The sequence below is a fragment of the Ixodes scapularis genome, unplaced genomic scaffold (genome assembly GCF_016920785.2).
Source record: "Ixodes scapularis isolate PalLabHiFi unplaced genomic scaffold, ASM1692078v2 PGA_scaffold13__105_contigs__length_92229423, whole genome shotgun sequence".
In the NCBI taxonomy this organism is placed as follows: Eukaryota; Metazoa; Arthropoda; class Arachnida; order Ixodida; family Ixodidae; genus Ixodes; species Ixodes scapularis.
This window is the reverse complement of record NW_024609839.1, coordinates 60,502,006-60,520,142: the sequence shown is the minus strand read 5'-3', so window position 1 is coordinate 60,520,142 and position 18,137 is coordinate 60,502,006. Positions and strand designations below refer to the sequence as shown.

General features: G+C 48.5%; 2 protein-coding genes across 3 annotated transcripts; one reads left to right on the top strand and one right to left on the bottom strand.

The window, feature by feature from the left end:
• The first annotated feature begins 171 nt into the window (after positions 1-171).
• Positions 172-10,963, top strand: LOC8027218. Its single transcript, XM_002407579.4, has 6 exons — positions 172-447; positions 555-836; positions 4,791-4,944; positions 5,418-7,890; positions 9,816-10,010; positions 10,874-10,963. Exons 1-6 carry the CDS (start codon positions 426-428, stop codon positions 10,952-10,954), a joined length of 3,207 nt encoding a protein of 1,068 aa, XP_002407623.3. The 5' UTR covers positions 172-425; the 3' UTR covers positions 10,955-10,963.
• On the bottom strand, positions 10,960-18,052 carry LOC8027219. Of its 2 annotated transcripts, XM_040501426.2 has the most exons (5): positions 17,980-18,052; positions 17,569-17,763; positions 17,410-17,469; positions 11,410-16,711; positions 10,960-11,344 (listed from the first exon to the last, which is right to left on the bottom strand). In XM_040501426.2, the coding sequence occupies exons 2-5, from the start codon at positions 17,754-17,756 to the stop codon at positions 11,234-11,236; spliced, it is 5,661 nt and encodes a 1,886-aa protein (XP_040357360.1). In that variant the 5' UTR covers positions 17,757-17,763; positions 17,980-18,052; the 3' UTR covers positions 10,960-11,233. The 2 variants fall into 2 exon arrangements, with proteins under 2 accessions (XP_040357360.1, XP_002407624.3); XM_002407580.5 differs by having other exon boundaries at positions 17,569-17,989.
• Positions 18,053-18,137: the final 85 nt, after the last annotated feature.

Below are 18,137 nucleotides of genomic sequence, written 5' to 3'. Positions count from 1 at the left end.
CTTAAGTAAAAAGAAATTAAGCGTTTGATATTTTTATTCGCTATTTAAAATAAAATAAAGCTAAGTTCTTTTGAACTATGTTAATTGTTACTTAAATTTATTTAAAATAACTGTTGGTTTTGAATAACTTGTTACTTGGATTCCTGCGAGCCAGAAAGACCGGGAATAAACAATCGGCACAGTCGTCGTAGACATCGCCGACCTGATTTCAAAACATAAACATCACAAATCGCATGAAATGCGATAAGTAAACGAAGTGTCGTGTGTCGAACAGCTCTCCAATGATCGCTGAACAACCACCTGACCCCGTCGACCAGTCATTCGCGAACCCCAAATTTCAGACGAGTTAGCCAACCGCTCTTCACGCGATGCTGTGCCGGACTACCCCGTGCTACTTGTCGTGAAGTCGTTTCACGTTCAGCAAGATGCCAAATTGCGTTGAACGAAGTAAGACCGTCTCCTCTTTGTTTTGTTTTGTTTTGACCTCCCGCGTGGTAGATCCACTGTTGTTTGTAAGCTTTTCTTTAACGAGACTTTCTTTGGGCATCTCGCAGCTGATGGCAGCATTTCGCCGGAGAAAGTGTTCATGCCTTTCGTCCATCCAAACGAAGTGCCCAAGGATAAGGCGCATATAAACGGAGTCGACTCCAAAAGAACCCGGACGAAGTCGACTTTGAGGCTCTTGGGAAGACGATGCAACAGCGCGGAAAGCTTTCCCAGCTCTGTGGCTCTGCAGAAGTCGGGGAGTTTGAGCAGCGTCCAAAGTGCGAAGTCTGACCCAGGCTGTTTCAACTACTTTGCCACTTGCTCTGGTGCAAACGGCGCCCCTGTCATCGGTACGTTTCTTCCCCTGTACAGACCCAGTACTGGCATGTTAGCTCTTTTTATTTCTATCCCTGTACTGACAAGTTTTATCCCCTCTACTTTCCCGCTCCTGTTTTCTCTCCCCCTTCCCTCCTTTCCCTCCTATGAACTACCTGTGTGCTGGTACAGTCTCCTGCAATATGAGAGACCCACTGGGAGCGCGTGACCGTGACGGCGGCGGGCAGGGGCGCTATGCGCGCTTCAGGCGATTCCATTCTCCTCCTAGGGAATAACACTACTCACTCGGGGCTCAACCATGCCTGAACACGTACAAAGGCGGTCTCCAAACCAAAAAACGGAAATAGAGAAGCATAGGTCGGCATTTCAGGACCCACTTACCATCACATCACCAAAATCTGAAGCCCATCAAAGTCGTTCTCAATCACATCACAAAGTACACCGCCATCCGAAAGTCACAGCCCTTCACATCATAAAGTTCGACCGTGCCAAACACTTATAGCCAATCACATCAAGTCCCCTCAAACTCGCCCCATCATGGTTACTCACAGTCACAAGGAGGTTCCACTCACGGTCAGTCACTCACATCATGACCCCTCAGAGTCGCCCCATCACGGCTACTAGAAATATGCACCTTTAGCGAGAACGCTTCCCGTTCTGTTTCTGGGTTTGGACATGACTTTCGGTGAGCAGGACGGAGAGGGTGTGCATGATGTTGAGTCAGTCATCAAAAAGATGTTGCTCATGACAGACCAATGAGAATGTCTGCGGCTCCTTCTCCTTTATTTCCTCTCCACTTCCCTTGTCCCTCTGATTGGTTGCGCCCAGAGGTTTCATCGCACACACACCCTTAAGAGTTTTTGATACCGGGTTGGCGGAAGAGCGCGCTTCACCGGCGTCATGCCCAGAGATATAGCCACGAAAGCTCGAAACGAGCTGGTCATCACTGTTTCTTATCAGTCGTTTCTGCTGTAGTGGAAACAGGCACTGCCAAATAAACAAATGTTAAAGTAATACCCGAGTCCTATATTTAAAAGATAAAATTTGTTGAAGAGCACATTCATTGGTTAGAAGAATGGCACGAATCTCTTGCTTTAACAGAGAGAATAATCACATTGCAAGGAAACTGATAAGCGTGTGTAGCGATTTAGCTGAGCCCTGACTGAGGTTTCCCGTTTTGGGGTAGAATGCGATTGCCGGAGCACCCACAGCCACCATCTGGGCCACGCGCGTCCCCAGTGGTTCTTTCATATTGCAGGAGACTGTATGTGACCTTCTATACTTCCTCAGCAGTGACATTTTTTGCCTATTCGCTGTCTTTGGGCTCCTGCATTCAACCCCTGCATTTTGTGAATACTGGCATTTCTTTGATATTATGGGCTATCTCTCTGCTGTTATGTTCAATCCTCTGTAGTTTCTTAGCACTGGCTTTTATATCCTATGTTCTGCCTTTGCTGGTATGTTCAATAACTTGTGCTTTCATGCCATGGGCATTTTTTTTTTTCCTTTTCTGTACAGTTTTTGTGCTCAAACATTCAACAGGAGCCTGAACTATCTCTGAACATAATTGTTTACTGCAATGCCATATATTAAAGAGTTGCTCCAAGTGCAAGTTTTTAGTTATTTAACATCCATGATGTTAAATAACCTGAAACTAAGAAAAAAAACATTCAAACGTGGGGAAAAACAAAAAAGGTAGAGACGTCTCGAACAAAGCTAATTTTCCTCTGGTCAAACCTAGTTGGCGTTACCCAACACTGGGCCCACTGGGAGACGGGGTTGAGACTTTGGGCCGGAGCCACGCGGGAGGGAGTTCCAATTTTCCTCTGTCCCGCCTGTTCCCAGCTGTGCTAGTTGTATGTCATTCAATTCTCCCCTGATAATGTCTGCCAGTCTTTCAATCTCCTCTTCGTTATTAAAGTGTACTTATCATCCATTCTCGTCTTATTCGGTGCGCTGGGGTTTCTGTAAACCCCAGCACATTGACTAAATCCGTCACCCCCTCTGGGAGGGTGGGAGCAAACCCTGTGCAGCTCAACAGTACATGTTCTATTGCCTCCTCTTCCCCTTGGCATATACGGTACACTGCATATCTATTTCCTCATGCTTTGTCCTTTATGTCCTAGTCCTCAACACTCCTGTTCTAGACTCGAATAACAACAAGCTCCCCCATGAATTATCATGCCAGTGTTTCTTTCTTATTTCCTGTTCTGTCCCCTATACATAGTTAGAGCTGATTTTCCTTGCATTCTTTCCTCCCACATTTTTCTCTCGGCTTCTTTTACTTCCTTTTCCACAGAGGTAAGAGGCCTCAAACCAAATATGGAAAGCACGTGCGCTTCCAGCCGAAAAACGGCAAGCGTGAACGCTTCGTTTCATTTTTCGGTTTGGACCTGATTTTTGTCGAAGCCAGACGGAAACATCGGGGAGGGAGGGTGTGCGTGACGTCGAGTCAGTCGTCAGAAAGATGTCACTCGTGACCGATAGTCTTTGTTCAGATTTCTATGTTTCTAATCAATGTTGCCACCAAACTACAACTTTATTGCCCAAAAAATGTAGTGTTTTTTTGTTTGTTTTTCACTACACAAATGAAATATGCATTACCAAACGCTCATTCTCCGCCCGAATATAACACTAGCAATCTGAACCGGATGGAAAATTTTCACAACTAACCGTTATCTCGATCAAAATTTGTGATTTTCTAAAAAGTTTAATGGGGAAATAGAGCCCGTTTTTGGTAACTGGTGCTGTTCAGCTCTACATATTCAAAAACTCCGTCGGCCACTGTTTTCCCATTGCGGTGAAAGAAACCCTGTAAAATTTTATTTTGAGAAAGACATAGTGGATCAACGTACATTTAGGCAACACTTGTATTCCTTCTGTACTGTATCTGTACTGATATGTTTATCCATCTCTAGTGTGGATTATTGAATTTTCTGTAGGCAGGCTTAATTCTAAAGCCACTATGATCGTTCACAGAATGGAAACTGCGAGGCACTATGCTTTATACGCCCAGCCTTCAGCATGCACTTGTTTCCCTCCACTGTGCTTTGGCTGCGCATACACTCTCGAGGCTCACAAGATATTGAAGCACTGTCGAAGGTGTGAAGCCCATTCTGGAGGCGGGACAACTGAAGGATCTCCGTGCTGTTATCATGGTGTCGGTAACTATAGTGTAAATGGTTGAGCGTGCTGTCCGCTTGTCTTCCATGCCCCTCTTTCGTTATCGTAACTGTAGTGGTTTTATAGTAATTTTTTAAACATGAGAGGGCTGTTAAAAAAAATAACGAGTCCAATCTTTTTTTTTTATTCAGAAATAGGTGACCAACTCTTCAGGCTCTGGATATTTTTTTTCTTTTCAGCGTAGCATCCTTCGCCTTCAATATATTGGATAGAATTTTTGGAAAATGCCTCAAGGAAACATAGAAGAATGCTTTGCAACATCACTTTTAGCGTTGCGGCCTTTATTCAGCTCTATTTCAAGAAACGGTGCAAAAAAAAGCCATAAAAAAACAAACCACAAAGACGAGTAGAAGTTCACTCTATTGTATATAAAGGGAACTTCCTTCTGTTGAGCTTTTTCTTTCTATTTCAGTGTTGGAAACGTTCAGAACTCACACGGCAATAACTTCGGTATATGTGAAGAGCGTTATAGCGCAGTTACCACTCTTTAATGCTAAATGCAGTCGTGCACCTTGGCCGTGCTTTTACAAGTGCATCTTCGTCGTACGCCGTGGTAACACGTATCGGGTGCCTTCGCCTGCTGCGTTAAAACGCCAAGGACTACGACAGTCGGACTGCAGGCTCAGACGTTCAGATGTATTTCCTTCACAAACATCGGCACAACACTGCCCCGCCTTGCAAAGAAAAACGGAAGCAGTCTCTTCACTTGTCAGTTAGCCCTCATAGTAATATTTTTGAAGAGGTGTACCGTACCCGACGTATCTCTCTGGCGTCTCCTTCGACAGACAAGCCGTCCATGGCGACAGCGGTGGTGGCGTTTGGCGACATGTCCAACGAGACGCCGCTCATGTTCTCGAGGAGCAGTTCCCTGGGCTCGCTGAGCAGCCTCGAACAGCAGGTCGCACTGGAGGATCCGGGATCGGCGGTCGGCGATTTCAGGTTTGTGCATTTCTTGATTCACCTTCTCGCTTACTTCGTGTCACTAGTTGCGAACAGCACGGGTGAAGGTGAAGGGTGAAAGGGCAAGCACTAAGGCTGTGGAAGAGGAGAGAAACCTTCTTTCATCTCTAACGTTCCTAGTGTTCTCCCTTTCTCCCCTCACCCTCTATTTTCTCCTCTCCCATCCCACTTTCCTAGTGCTTGCCCTTTCTCTCTTCGCGTGGCATTGCCTTCGCCTGCACTGCTCACAAATAGTGGCACGGAGTATAATTGTACTTTTTTTTTTATGGTGTGATCGGTTATTTTACATTTGTCGCTAATACTTCTCTGTTTTCTGATCTAGAAGTAAAAAGAAAAAAATATAGTGCATGCCGTCAGCTTTAGCAGTTTCTCGATAAACAAAAGCATGAAATTTGATTGGATGGATTGAATCTCGCGTAGTTCTGACTGGCTGCCGTCGATTTCGCTCGCAGCCGCCAGACGAGTGGCGCCATCTCCCCCAGCGACCTACCCGACTCGCCCAGCCAGTCGATGCCGCCGAGCCCCCGCCGGTCTTCCCGCCGCCCCGCCTTCCGCCTGCCTCCCTGCATTAAGCCCCTCCCCCAGCCTGTGGGCGGAGTCTTCCAAGATCTGCCCAAAAGCTTTGCGGAAGAAGGAACGCCCTGCGGAATCTCGCAAGCGACCAGTCTGAGCTCGTTGACAGTCGACGACGATTCGGCTCCCAAGGAGAGCGGCGGCAGCGCGTGCGAGCGACGGAACTCTTTGGGTGGAACGTCGAGGTGCGGTGGTCACAGCGAAGTCACGACGGCAGAAGGATATGAGGTGTTTGCCGACACAAAGAGGCGCTATGCTCAAGAGGGCACGCCGAGAGGCTACTCGAGAGCTGAAAGTCTGAGTTCGCTTACCGTCGACAGCAGCTGCCTGCCCAGTGGCGTCGGTTCTGACTGGGACGACGGATTCGAGGCGCTCCCAAAACCTCCGGCTCCTTTCGCCAACGGCAGCGGCGAGCGTTGCTGGGCGGGCGAGCGGTCGTCGAAGCAGAGCGCACACAAACACGTCTCTTTCAACGACGACTGCCTGATGCGAACGTCGCACGAAGACACGGCCGTGCCCTACTTTGCGGACGACTGCGTCAGGGTGTACTGCACGGAAGGAACGCCGTCCATGCTTTCGCACGCCGCCTCCCTGACGGACTTGAGCGGTGGCGGGAAAGCGTGGGGAGCTCCCCGCGCGCAGAACAGTGACGCGTCGACGGAACGCCCCTCTCCGCCGTTAACGGAACGTGGCAAGGCGCAGCAGCTCCGCGACGGAGTCAAGCCGCCTGACGGACACAAGCACGTGTCTTTCAATGACGACTGCCTTATGTCGTCGCCGCACAACACTGCATCGCCATCATTCGAGGAGGATTACGTGAGGGTGTACTGCACGGAAGACACGCCTTCGGTGCTTTCGCATTCCGCGTCGTTGACGGACCTGAGCATCCCAAACGGTGAGGGCAGCTGGGGCGCCGTCGAAGAGACCGTCGCGGCGCCCACGAAACGCGACGAAACCGAACTCCTTGACGATGGCTCAGACGACGACAAAGACGTGCTTGCGCGGTGCATCCAGCTCGGCTGGCAGGTCTCAAAGATGGAGAGTCCGCATCAGACGCTGGTCGGGTGGAGCGGAAGCGCTGAGCGTGAGTCGACGAAGCCGCTTGTTGCGGCGGAACCCATCAGTGAATCTAGTCACACCGTTATGTTAGATGACGGCGAGGGGTCACCTCCAGACACGAACCGTGCGCAAGTACGTTTCGGAGGTGTCGGCGATGTGCAAAGTTGGAGCAGCGGGGACCTTGTGACAAAAGGCTCGCCGCAGTCTATGCGGCACTGGAAGAGTAGCAGTTTGAGCGACGTCCACGTCACGGCCCAGCAACGGAAGGATGCCGGCAAAAACGGGTCGTCAAAAGAAGTCTGCTCGTTAAGTTCGGACGACTCGAAGCCGGCCCGCCCACCGGATGGGACAGAGGAGCGACGCGACGGGAGCTTCTGCAACGAGAGCAGCGATGAAGAAGAGGATGCCAAGTTGCTCCAGGAAGTGGTCGGACTGGGACGAGCACTGGTCTTCAAGCAAGACCCGCTAATGGCATCGTTCGCTGCGTCAAGCGCCAGAAGCACACCTTCTAAAGCACGCTCCGATGTCGGAACGCCCACCTCTCCGCTGCTCTTGTCCAGCACGCCCGAGCCAACAGCTTTGTCAAAGAAAGCTGAATGCGAGCAATATCTCGCAGCTGGCTCCAACGGTTGGAACGAAAATCAGGCAGTCGCCGAACAAGCAGCATTGTCTAGTCAGATGAGTCCGGCGTCGGAGTGCGGGTTGTGCGCCGAGAGCAGCGACGAGGAAGAAGACCGACGGATATTGCAGGAAGTCGTCAGTTTAGGTAGGGTCATGGCCTGGAAGCAGCATCGTGCCCCGAGTTTACCACCGACGACGACGGAAGCGTCCAACGCTGAATGCGTGTCAGCCGAGCAGTGTAGACCAACACCACCGGCGGTTCAGACTGGCAGCGGGCATGAGAACCCCAGACTCTTGAAAGGGGATCTCGACAAAACGACCACAGCGGTGTCGAGCCCGGACGAATCTCTTACGACGTTGTCGCCGGTCAGCAAACAGTCGAAACTCGAGAGCTCGCTTTCGGACGACGAGGAAGACCTGAAGCTGCTCGAGCAGGTTGTGAGGTTGGGACTTCCTAGCGCGCAGAACTTGTCGTTGAAGCTTCCTGGGACTCAGCTTCAGCTTCGTGTCACTCAGAGGCCGTCCGAAGATGCCGGCGTTCTGCCGTCGTCGTCGTGCGCGAAAGCTCCCATGGGTGAAGTGCCTCAGAGTGCTGCCTTGACTGCTCCCCACAATCTCAGCCTTGCGTCGGTGCCAAAAGAGACTGCCAGTGTTGCTGAAGCCAAGAAGGAGGTGGGTGTTTTCCGATAATTCTTATTCTTCGTTTTTTAAGCTGGCTCGGTGCGAAGTGCCGGCTCACGGATCTCCAGGTGGCGGGTTCGAATCTCGGCAGAGACGCCCGCAATCTGGCGAAGGCTTATTGCGGACAAGGCGTTGTGTAACCGAGATTTCGGTTGCACGTCAAAAGTTCCCCAGGAGGTCGAAACGAATCCTCAGTCCTTCGCTGGGGCGTGTCAGATGCCCTTCGTTGGTTTGGCACGTAGAACCCCCAAGTTTTACTTAATTCTTTCTTGCCTTTTTGCAATTAAACGATTTGGACATTTCTGAAATACAGGTCGGTAGTGCTTTGCAATACATGTAGAGAAGTTGTCACCAAACTTGGTTGCCCGTCGATTTGTGTGGTCTCTTTATTCTCACGCGCCTCTGGATTTTAAGATGCTCAAACTTTTCGATCTCAAGGAATACCTACCGCATAGCTGATACACGAGGAACCCTTCCTGGTCTTAGTATTTATGTGGTGAAGCAGCTCAGAAGCCCACAGATGTTGTAAAGAATAATGCACATTCCAGGGAGTGTTTAGCAGAACAATGTATCATTGAATGACTCAGACCTGCTAGTATAGTGCTTAAACTGGAAGAATACTTAACTCCTAGGCAGGAACGAAGGAGGAAATCTTGGAGTTTGGGGAACCCACTCTGGGTGGAATCCCGTGGTTCGCACGAATCCAGTGTTAGATTCCATTCTCATATCTTCAAGATATCAGGTTCAATATTGACGTCAAGGTAGATAATGATGGTATAGCTAACAATTATGAGAAGGCTCTAATTGACTTGCCCTTGATTGAAAATCACAGCATTTATTGTATGGCCACTGTGAGCTCGAGAAGCTCGGGGTGAGACAAGTACTATTGAGCATCCCCACAGCCAATGGAAGTGCAGCAGTAGCCTGTAGGCACGGTCAAGGACGAATCGTGAAGCAAGAAGAGTGAACACAATAAGCCACGTCCCACATTTCTTAAGCTGTCGGCGCCTGTAGCGTCTTCTTGATTTTGCATGGAACGACAACTGTCAAGCTCTGCTGCTCTAAAACTTTCTAGTCTAAGAGGCAAAGGTTCCTCGTTATGGGCTCGCGAGCCTCGACTTCGGGGTTGTATTTTGTCCGACCTCTGACCAAGCCCAAAGATGGGCGCGACGAAAGTTCCCCTCTCTGTAGGAAAATAAAGGCATTTCCCAAGTCAGAATTTCTACCGCTTGACTACGAGGTGTTCAATGAGACGACGTTTGATGAAATGTCCTGACCCATTTTGAAAACTAGGGTGACTCCAATGAATCTCATACTGTAAACCGACTTGGAAAAGGTGATGCCTGCACATAGAAAGCTCAAATGTTCATTAAATGTGCAATGAGGCGGTCAAGTTTACCTCGTGAAATTTCAAGGCATAGTTCTCCTCCCGTAAAATGAGACCAACAATCTTGCCAGTCAGTGGTGGATGTGTTTGCAGACAACCGAGCTTGCAAGAAATGTGAACTGCTATGCCATCTCTTGACATGTGCAGTGAGCAGACAAGAGAGTGTGCTGTTTGCTCGCTGCGCCTTTCGGGAGATGGCGCCACAGGTTACGTCATCGCCAATTCAGTTGTCTGCAAACACGTCCACCATTAAATTTGGCAAGCTTTTTGCTCATGCTTTTCTTTTTTTTTTACAAGAAGAGAACTAGGCCTTGAAATTTCCCAAGCCAAAAACGACCGCCTCGATACACGTTCGGTAAAAGTTTGAACTTCCTTTGCGCAGGCCCCAATTTTTTATGGCTCGTTTTAAGGCGCAAGATCCGCCGGAGCCATCCTGTAAATCACGGATGGCAAGACGACGACACGAAAACCTTAGGGTTACATTTTTCTAACCTGATTAACGTTTGTGTCTGTCATTGGTCCCCCATAGTTCGAGGTTCCACTGGAGCCGCCAGCGGATTCTTCGGAACGCACGGTTCAGATCCGCCTAAAGCTGCCGGCAGGCCGCACGCTGACTCGTCGTTTTCTCGCCACCTGCGAGCTCGGCGTTCTCTTGGCATTCTTGGACGCACTTGGCTACCCACTGGAGAGGTTCAAGATCCTAAAGAACTGGAGAAGGCAAGAGGTTAGTGCTCGAGCCCCTGGAGACCATGAAACAATTTTTTTTGCTCTTGCTCAAGAAGGCAGCGATGGTCGTGTGCGACTATTTTTGCGCCCGGGCGATATCCGTGACTGTGTTGATAAGCCTTGCGAAGGAGAGCCCGAAAGAAATAGTCGATTTCCATCCTCGAAATCTGATGGCAACAAAGAACTTTTCGATCGGTGGTGCTGCTGCCTGGGATTGTGCGTGTCCCACTTGTGGTTAACAAAGTCTCAGGCATTCAAACCCAGCATTGCTTCATGGTCCCTATAGTGTCAAGAACGAGAATTGGCAAGGATAGAGAACTGGCGGTGTAAATTTTTTGCATTTACTACTAAAAAATGAAAATAGTTTTTTTTTTTTTTTGCATGAGCTTGATTAGTTGTTGCGGACTGAACCTTTTCGCTTGGAACAAGAACAATTCCCATGTCTAAAGGATGCAACATGCAGCTGCACAAAGATTTACACTTCTATAGAATGGTACATTCCTCGTTGGAGTACTTACCCTGGGTCAGCTTTAGAATGTAGAAAAATAGATGCAGCGATATTTCCATGGTCAAACGCAAGCTTTCTAGGATTTGATGTTTTGCGAGACCTATCAAGTATCACTATATAGTATCCCTGCTGGTCAGAAATTAGTGTTTAATCATTAAAAAAAAAAAGCACTATTGGATAGCGAAAGTATGTTACACTTACGGTTGCACAAGCAGCCATTTCTTCTTTGTTTTTGTAGATTTCAGGATCAGCCAGATTGTGGCACAAACCGTGTCGTAGACTCGTGCAAAAGCTTGCATTTGTAAATGTTGTTTTCATGACACAGAACTGATATTCCTTTTTCTTTGTTTCAGCTTTCAACCCTGAATCCCAAACAAACGCTGGAACAACTTAAACTGTATCCAAAGAAGACGCTCACAATAAAGGAACGATAGTAAACTTCACACACATTTTTTTTTATTGAAATAAAACCAACACAAATGTATCAATAAGCTTAACACAGGTGCAAACCAACCGGTTGCATTTACAGTATAAAATTTGTACTTGAACAGAACAAACATTGTCGTTCAATGTTTGAACATACAAACATTGTACTTGAACGGAACAAACAACCGGAACTTTCTCGGCTTTTGAACTCTTCAAACGCTCCCTGAAGACTGGGCAAGCATCATCGATAAAAAGGCTATTAAGTTATTGTCGCCTTTTCTCGAGGTCTATACGTCAAATTTCGGGGAATCCTCGGGCGAAGAACCAAAGAACTCTGGTCGATCTCGTGACAGTAAGATCGGGTAGTCGTCCGATCCCGACCAGCCTTGCGACGGTTCCTGGAAAAAGCAACGACTTCCAGTTAATTTTGAGTTTGATTAAAGCTCTCGGCTTAGGTACTTACATTCACGTCCGGTACACATTTTGCTGCCAAGATGGCTCGGTGTTTTTCGAAATTGCGTCGAAGCTCTTCCACGATTTCGTTGCCATACATGTCTGTCCGATCCGGAGACGTCGGATCTGGAAATGTCACGCTTCTGGTGGCGATGTCCTTCCACGGAGTACAGGGAGGAGTCGTTGCTCTTGAGCCAGATTCACACGTGTCGAAACTTTCTGCGTCATCGTTCGTCGGGGATGGTACTTGGAACCCTGGATCTGTGAACTGCACCGATTTCTTGGGCTTTGCCTTTGGTTGGTCTCCCACTGGCCATGTGAAGAGTTCCTCGGAGTCTGAGGACCTTTGTGAGAAGCTGAGCGACAGCTTTTGCTTCTTTTGCAAACTGCAACTGAAGAAATTCGAAGCCTCATCCGCATCTTCTTTTGGTCGGTCGCCGTCTTCGTCCGACTCAAGCGAAAACGGGACGAAACGAGCGTCGCCGGTCGCAGTCTTTTCGTCCCCTCCTCCGAAGATATGGTTTTCTTTGCCGAGGATGTTTTCGTTGGGACCTTCGTCACTCAAGAAGTCGTCATCGTCAATTTCGTTGGACAGTTCTTCGAGTTCGAGTTCGTCGGGAAAGTAAGTCGAGTCCCGATTTACTTCCTCTTCGAATGAAAGCAAAAAGGAGTCTGCTTCCTTTCGGTTTCGGTCTCTTGCTTTCTTGATTGGTTTCGTTATCTTTTGTTCCTTTTTATTGTGTCCCTCTTTGCCTGACCTGCACTCGTCTTGTTTCTTTTCATTGGGGACTTCTGTGACGACCTGTTTACGGTTTTCCTTTCCTTGATCTGCTTTACTGGCTTCCTTTTCCAGTGGTACCTTCTTTTTGTGCATCCTGTCAGACTTTCCATCACCTTGGTGCTTCTCGTGGTGACTCCTTTCATGGACCGAACTTTCTTCAGATACCGCTTGAAACGGCCTCTTTCTGCCATTTTCCTCTCTATGGTATTTGATTTGCTGTAGGACTCCTCTGGACGGTTTCCTTTCTGCTTGTTGCGTTTTATCTGGCTCTTCGTCGCTGGACCTTCCTTCGCCTTGCTGCTTTTTGCCGTACTTTGATTTGCCAGGTGTTTCACTCACAAGCTTTTTCGCAATGGAAACGCTCTGAAGCGATGCAGTTTTCTTAGAGTGCTTCTCTGTCTGCTTGTCCGCCCGATTCTGTTTGGCGGAAATCCATTGGCTTTTTTCCGTCATCTGCCTCTCGAAGCACCCAGTTTTGTCGACGCCTTTTTCGTCGCTTCGCGCCTCGTCTGGCTTCTTTTTGCAATGCCTGCCTTCGTCGGGCACGTTATCAACATGGTTCTTATTGTATTTTTTCTTTCCGACGTCTTTTGCAATGGGCCGTACTGTTCCTTTTTCGTTGCATACTCTTCCGACGAGGTCCACGTCTGCAATCTTGTCCTCGAGCAGCTGTCTTCTGCCAGGTCGCTCTTCGTCTGGCTTCTTTTTGCACTGCCTGCCTTCGTTGGGCACGTTATCAACATGGTTCTTATCGTGTTTTTTCTTTCCGACGTCTTTTGCAATGGGTCGTACCATTCCTTTTTCGTTGCATACTCCTCCTCCGAGGTCTATATCTGCAATCTTGTCCTTCAGCAGCTGTCTTCTGCCAGGTCGTTCTTCGTCTGGCATCTTTTTGCAATGCCTGCCTTCGTTGGGCACGTTATCAACATGGTTCTTAGCGTGATTTTTCTTTCCGACGTCTTTTGCAATGGGTCGTACCGTTCCTTTTTCGTTGCATACTCCTCCTCCGAGGTCTACGTCTGCAATCTTGTCCTCGAGCAGCTGTCTTCTGCCAGGTTGCTCTTCGTCTGGCTTCTTTTTGCAATGCCTGCCTTCGTCGGGCACGTTATCAACATGGTTCTTATTGTATTTTTTCTTTCCGACGTCTTTTGCAATGGGTCGTACCGTTCCTTTTTCGTTGCATACTCTTCCGACGAGGTCCACGTCTGCAATCTTGTCCTCGAGCAGCTGTCTTCTGCCAGGTCGCTCTTCGTCTGGCTTCTTTTTGCACTGCCTGCCTTCGTCGGGCACGTTATCAACATGGTTCTTATCGTGTTTTTTCTTTCCGACGTCTTTTGCAATGGGTCGTACCATTCCTTTTTCGTTGCATACTCCTCCTCCGAGGTCTATATCTGCAATCTTGTCCTTCAGCAGCTGTCTTCTGCCAGGTCGTTCTTCGTCTGGCATCTTTTTGCAATGCCTGCCTTCGTTGGGCACGTTATCAACATGGTTCTTAGCGTGATTTTTCTTTCCGACGTCTTTTGCAATGGGTCGTACCGTTCCTTTTTCGTTGCATACTCCTCCTCCGAGGTCTACGTCTGCAATCTTGTCCTCGAGCAGCTGTCTTCTGCCAGGTCGTTCTTCGTCTGGCATCTTTTTGCAATGCCTGCCTTCGTAGGGCACGTTATCAACATGGTTCTTATCGTGATTTTTCTTTCCGACGTCTTTTGCAATGGGTCGTACTGTTCCTTTTTCGTTGCATACTCCTCCTCCGAGGTCTACGTCTGCAATCTTGTCCTCGAGCAGCTGCCTTCTGCCAGGTCGCTCTTCGGCTGACTTCTTTTTGCAATGCCTGCCTTCGTCGGGCACATTATCAACATGGTTCTTATCGTGTTTTTTCTTTCCGACGTCTTTTGCAATGGGTCGTACCGCTTCTTTTTCGTTGCATACACCTCCGATGAGGTCTACGTCTGCAATCTTGTCCTCGAGCAGCTGTCTTCTGCCAGGTTGCTCTTCGTCTGGCTTCTTTTTGCAATGCCTGCCTTCGTCGGGTACGTTATCAACATGGTTCTTATCGTGTTTTTTCTTTCCGATGTCTTTTGCAATGGGTCGTACCGTTCCTTTTTCGTTGCATACTCCTCCTCCGAGGTCTACGTCTGCAATCTTGTCCTCAAGCAGCTGCCTTCTGCCAAGTCGCTCTTCGTCTGGCTTCTTTTTGCAATGCCTGCCTTCATCGGGCACGTTATCAACATGGTTCTTATCGTGCTTTTTCTTTCCGACGTCTCTTGCAATGGGTCGTACCATTTCTTTTTCGTTGCATACTCCTCCGACGAGGTCTACGTCTGCAATCTTGTCCTCGAGCAGCTGTCTTCTGCCAGGTCGCTCTTCGTTTGGCGTCTTTTTGTCTTGTCTCTCTTTGTCCGTCGCTTTTTTGCCCCCTTTTCGTTTGTCTATACGCCTTCGTTTGGTTATGAAAGGGAACAGTTTGTCGTCCTGCCCAGAGTCGTCCCACGGACTTTCCCGGTCATCGTGGACGTCTGCCACCCCAGCTCCGGGTGTACATTTCGTCTTCTTTCGCTCGGTGGTGTCCTTCCATTTCATCTTCCACTGCAGTGGAGGGGCTGGGTGTTCGGTGCCTGGAATAGGATCTGCCTGGAAGTATTTGGATGGTAGCTCTTTTCTTTTTGGCATTTTTGTCTTTTTGTGCCCAGCTTGGTCCATGGCAATTGACTTTGCGTACGGATTGTGCGCAAACTCCGGAGATGCTGCGCCATCTCTGCCTTTTGAAAGTGAAGGACCGTCTGTTACCTCAGCCCTGGGAGTTTTGCAGTCCTCCGCGTGTGCGCTTTTCCAAGTCCTTTCTGGCCAACAGCTGCCCTCGCTTTCCGCTTCTGCATGGCAGAAGTTCAACGTTGATGATTCTTTGATGCATGCCGAATCCAGCTTCTCAGATTGTCCCTCAGTCGCTTCTCTGCTCTCTGGACCTGGCAGTATTACTGTCGTTTCACGACCTTCTGTCTTTCTAGAGCTGTGAACTTTTTGTCGAACGGTCTGCTTGACTGCTGATAGTTTTCCCACAACTCTTGACGCATTGCATTGATCTCGGCTTGTGGCCGCATCCGCGGTGTCGTCCGTTTCGGATGGCTCGCTTCCTTGCGAGACTTTGCAGTGCTCAAATTTTCGGGGTCGTGCTGAGCGCACGATATCCGCCAGCCCCGACATTCCGTTTGGAGGGGAGATCTGGTGTTTTCCATCCGAGCGCTTTGCAGCAGCTGGCCGTATTTCCAGCTTGTTATGGACGAATCGCGACTGTTGAATCGTGCCTAAAAGGTGTTGTTCCTTCTCAGACCCGACTGGCTGTTTCTCAGCACGAGTCTCCGCAATCTGCCTGTTCTGTGTTGCCGTCTCACTCGCGGCATCTCCGAATCTTTGCGGTGGTTCGTATAGAATCTGCTTTTCACCCCGCTGAATCTCGTGCACCGGACAAATCTTGAGCTCTTCATCAGCTCTCAATTGCATCTTTTTGCTGATCGGTCTAGCATGCATAGCATCTTCGTTTGTAACACTTGACTGCAAAGGCTCACTCTTCCTTGTCAGCGACAGCTTGCGCTGAAACGATTTCCGTTCTTTTGAGGCCGAAGGATCTACTGGTCTGTCGCAGGCATCCTTTATAGACATAAAGCTCCGTGCACTGTTCTCTCCCAGGACGATGCTATCGCACAAAGACATTGGTTCCGAGAGTAGCATCGAAGTCTTCCCTTTCTCGCGTGCAGCAATGGGACTCGTCAATTGGTTCACCAGTTCTTCGAAGACGTCTTCTGTGGCAGCCGACATTTCCGCGGGTGCACTGTCCCGCACATATATCTCTTCGTGGCTGACACTACTGCACAGGGACATTGGTTCCGAAAATAGCACTGTCTTAATCTCTCTCTCGTGTTTGTTGCGGTTGCTTGGCGTCCCCATCCGGCCCATTTCGATGGCTTCCTCCGCCGTGGCAGCGTCTTCCCGTTCGGCAGCGGCATTTGCCAAAGGGGTTCTTGGTGGGCATCTTGTATTAGGTATAGAAGAGTTTCGGATTCCTATATTTGGATCGTTTCTCGGCAAGGGCAGACTCTTCTCTTCATTTTCGATGGGTTTCTGGAGAACGGTGTTTTGTTCCATGGCAGCCGAATCGCTGAGACATTCGTCGTCGTCTTCGCACGACTTCGCATTTGAGTTTGTTTGAACCAAGACTGCCCCGCCAAGTTCGTTGTCGGCTGCGTGCGCTGGAGACCTTGTACAGGGAAGGAAATGTCTGCTTCTTTCTCGCGGAGCAAGCATTGTCGATGGTGTGGCATGGTTCTCCTTGGGAACTGGCAACGTCCTCTTCAACGTCTTAATCTTCAGCGGCGGATAGCACCTCGCTCTACTTGCCTTGGGACTGGATCGTTTTTCCTGTTTGGTGGACCATCTTTTTCGGCTTGCCTTGGACTTGGGTGCGGGAGATGTGTACAGGTCGACATCGTCAGAAACCCGTGTACGAAGGGCGTTTTTTCCTAGTGTTCTCGGTGCTCTGCAAATGAGGGAGAGACGTTGAATTGTCATCGTCGAAAGACCAAAGGATTTTAGAAATGGGCCATGGCAAGTCGCAACTTGGAGCCTAACACAAGGCAACAGTAAACCGAGAAGGGACGAGGCAAAATTCGATTAGAATTCACGGATGTCAGAAATGTTACGATTCTGAGGGTGTAGCAACTACGAATCCTGGATGAACGAACAGTGATAAGGTCTGAATTTGTTTGAATTTCTTAGAGGTGTGAGGATTGCAGTGCTCACTGTAATAGGGAGTATATTCATTACCTATTTTTTGGCCATGAAAAAAATAAAATAAATATAGGTCTTCTTAATGTGGTTAGTATTTTAATATAAGTGGAACAAAGGCAGGGGCCAGGAGTAAACTGGCCATTTCTACCTCTGAAAAGTGACTGCGAGCAAGAGGACATTTCACATTCAACCTCACTGTGGAGTGGCACTGGTTTATTTCGAGATATCTATTCAACTGAACCCGAGTGTTGGGTCTGCTCGATGCATTTGTTAGCTATTTCACCACTGTTCTTGCGATTTTGAAAGCAATGTCTTAATTGGTCCCAGCTGTTAACGACACAATGCCAGACAGAGACTGGAGTTAAGTTTTAGTATTCGTGTTATGTCAGCGAACAGTGTCTTCTACGCTCGCTGCTGTTTCAGGTTTATGCCTTCAATATCGTATACCTTTGTCTATTTGGCCTACGCGACTTCCTAGGATTCTTGCGTTCCTCTTCGTGGGTCTTCCTGCGAGGAAATGAAATGTTTTACGAATTATATTCGCGCTCTGTTTCATCACGTAAACGCTTACACGCTGGATGCCCGCGTATTAAATCTATTGCTTACCTGATCTCGGGGTGTCTGAGGAGATGCCTTTGCCACAGCTCTTCGAATCTCAGCATGATTATGTTCCGAGGCAGAAAATTGTACAGCCTCAGCATTCTGTGCAAGTTTTGCAAGACAAACTGCTCGTAGACGGTTATCTTAGGCTTGTAGTGGAGCAGGTCACCAAATTCTCTCTCGTAAACGTCCATTTCGAACCTAGAAGTGACAGTAAAACACGGATGACTTGACGCGCTGTGTACTGGCGGCCGCAGTTTAGGTGGTTTAGGTTTGCCCGCTAAAAAGCAGAGTTCGAGCGATGAAAAGCGTGACAGTAATCCAAATGCCAGCGTAAGGGGGTGGCCACAGTGTTTCAAATATGTAGTTTTCAGCAAAGTTGCAACGCCTCATTTTCTAATAAACGCGCAGACCTACCTTTAGCATTGTTTCGAAGGGCAGTTCACTAGCAGACGACAAATAAGACAACAACACGGGACGGTAAAGACCGTTAAACATAAACTTTTTCCTAGAAATTGCAACCTCAAATTAAAGTGTATTTTTAAACTATAAAAACATTTGTAATAATGTAAGTT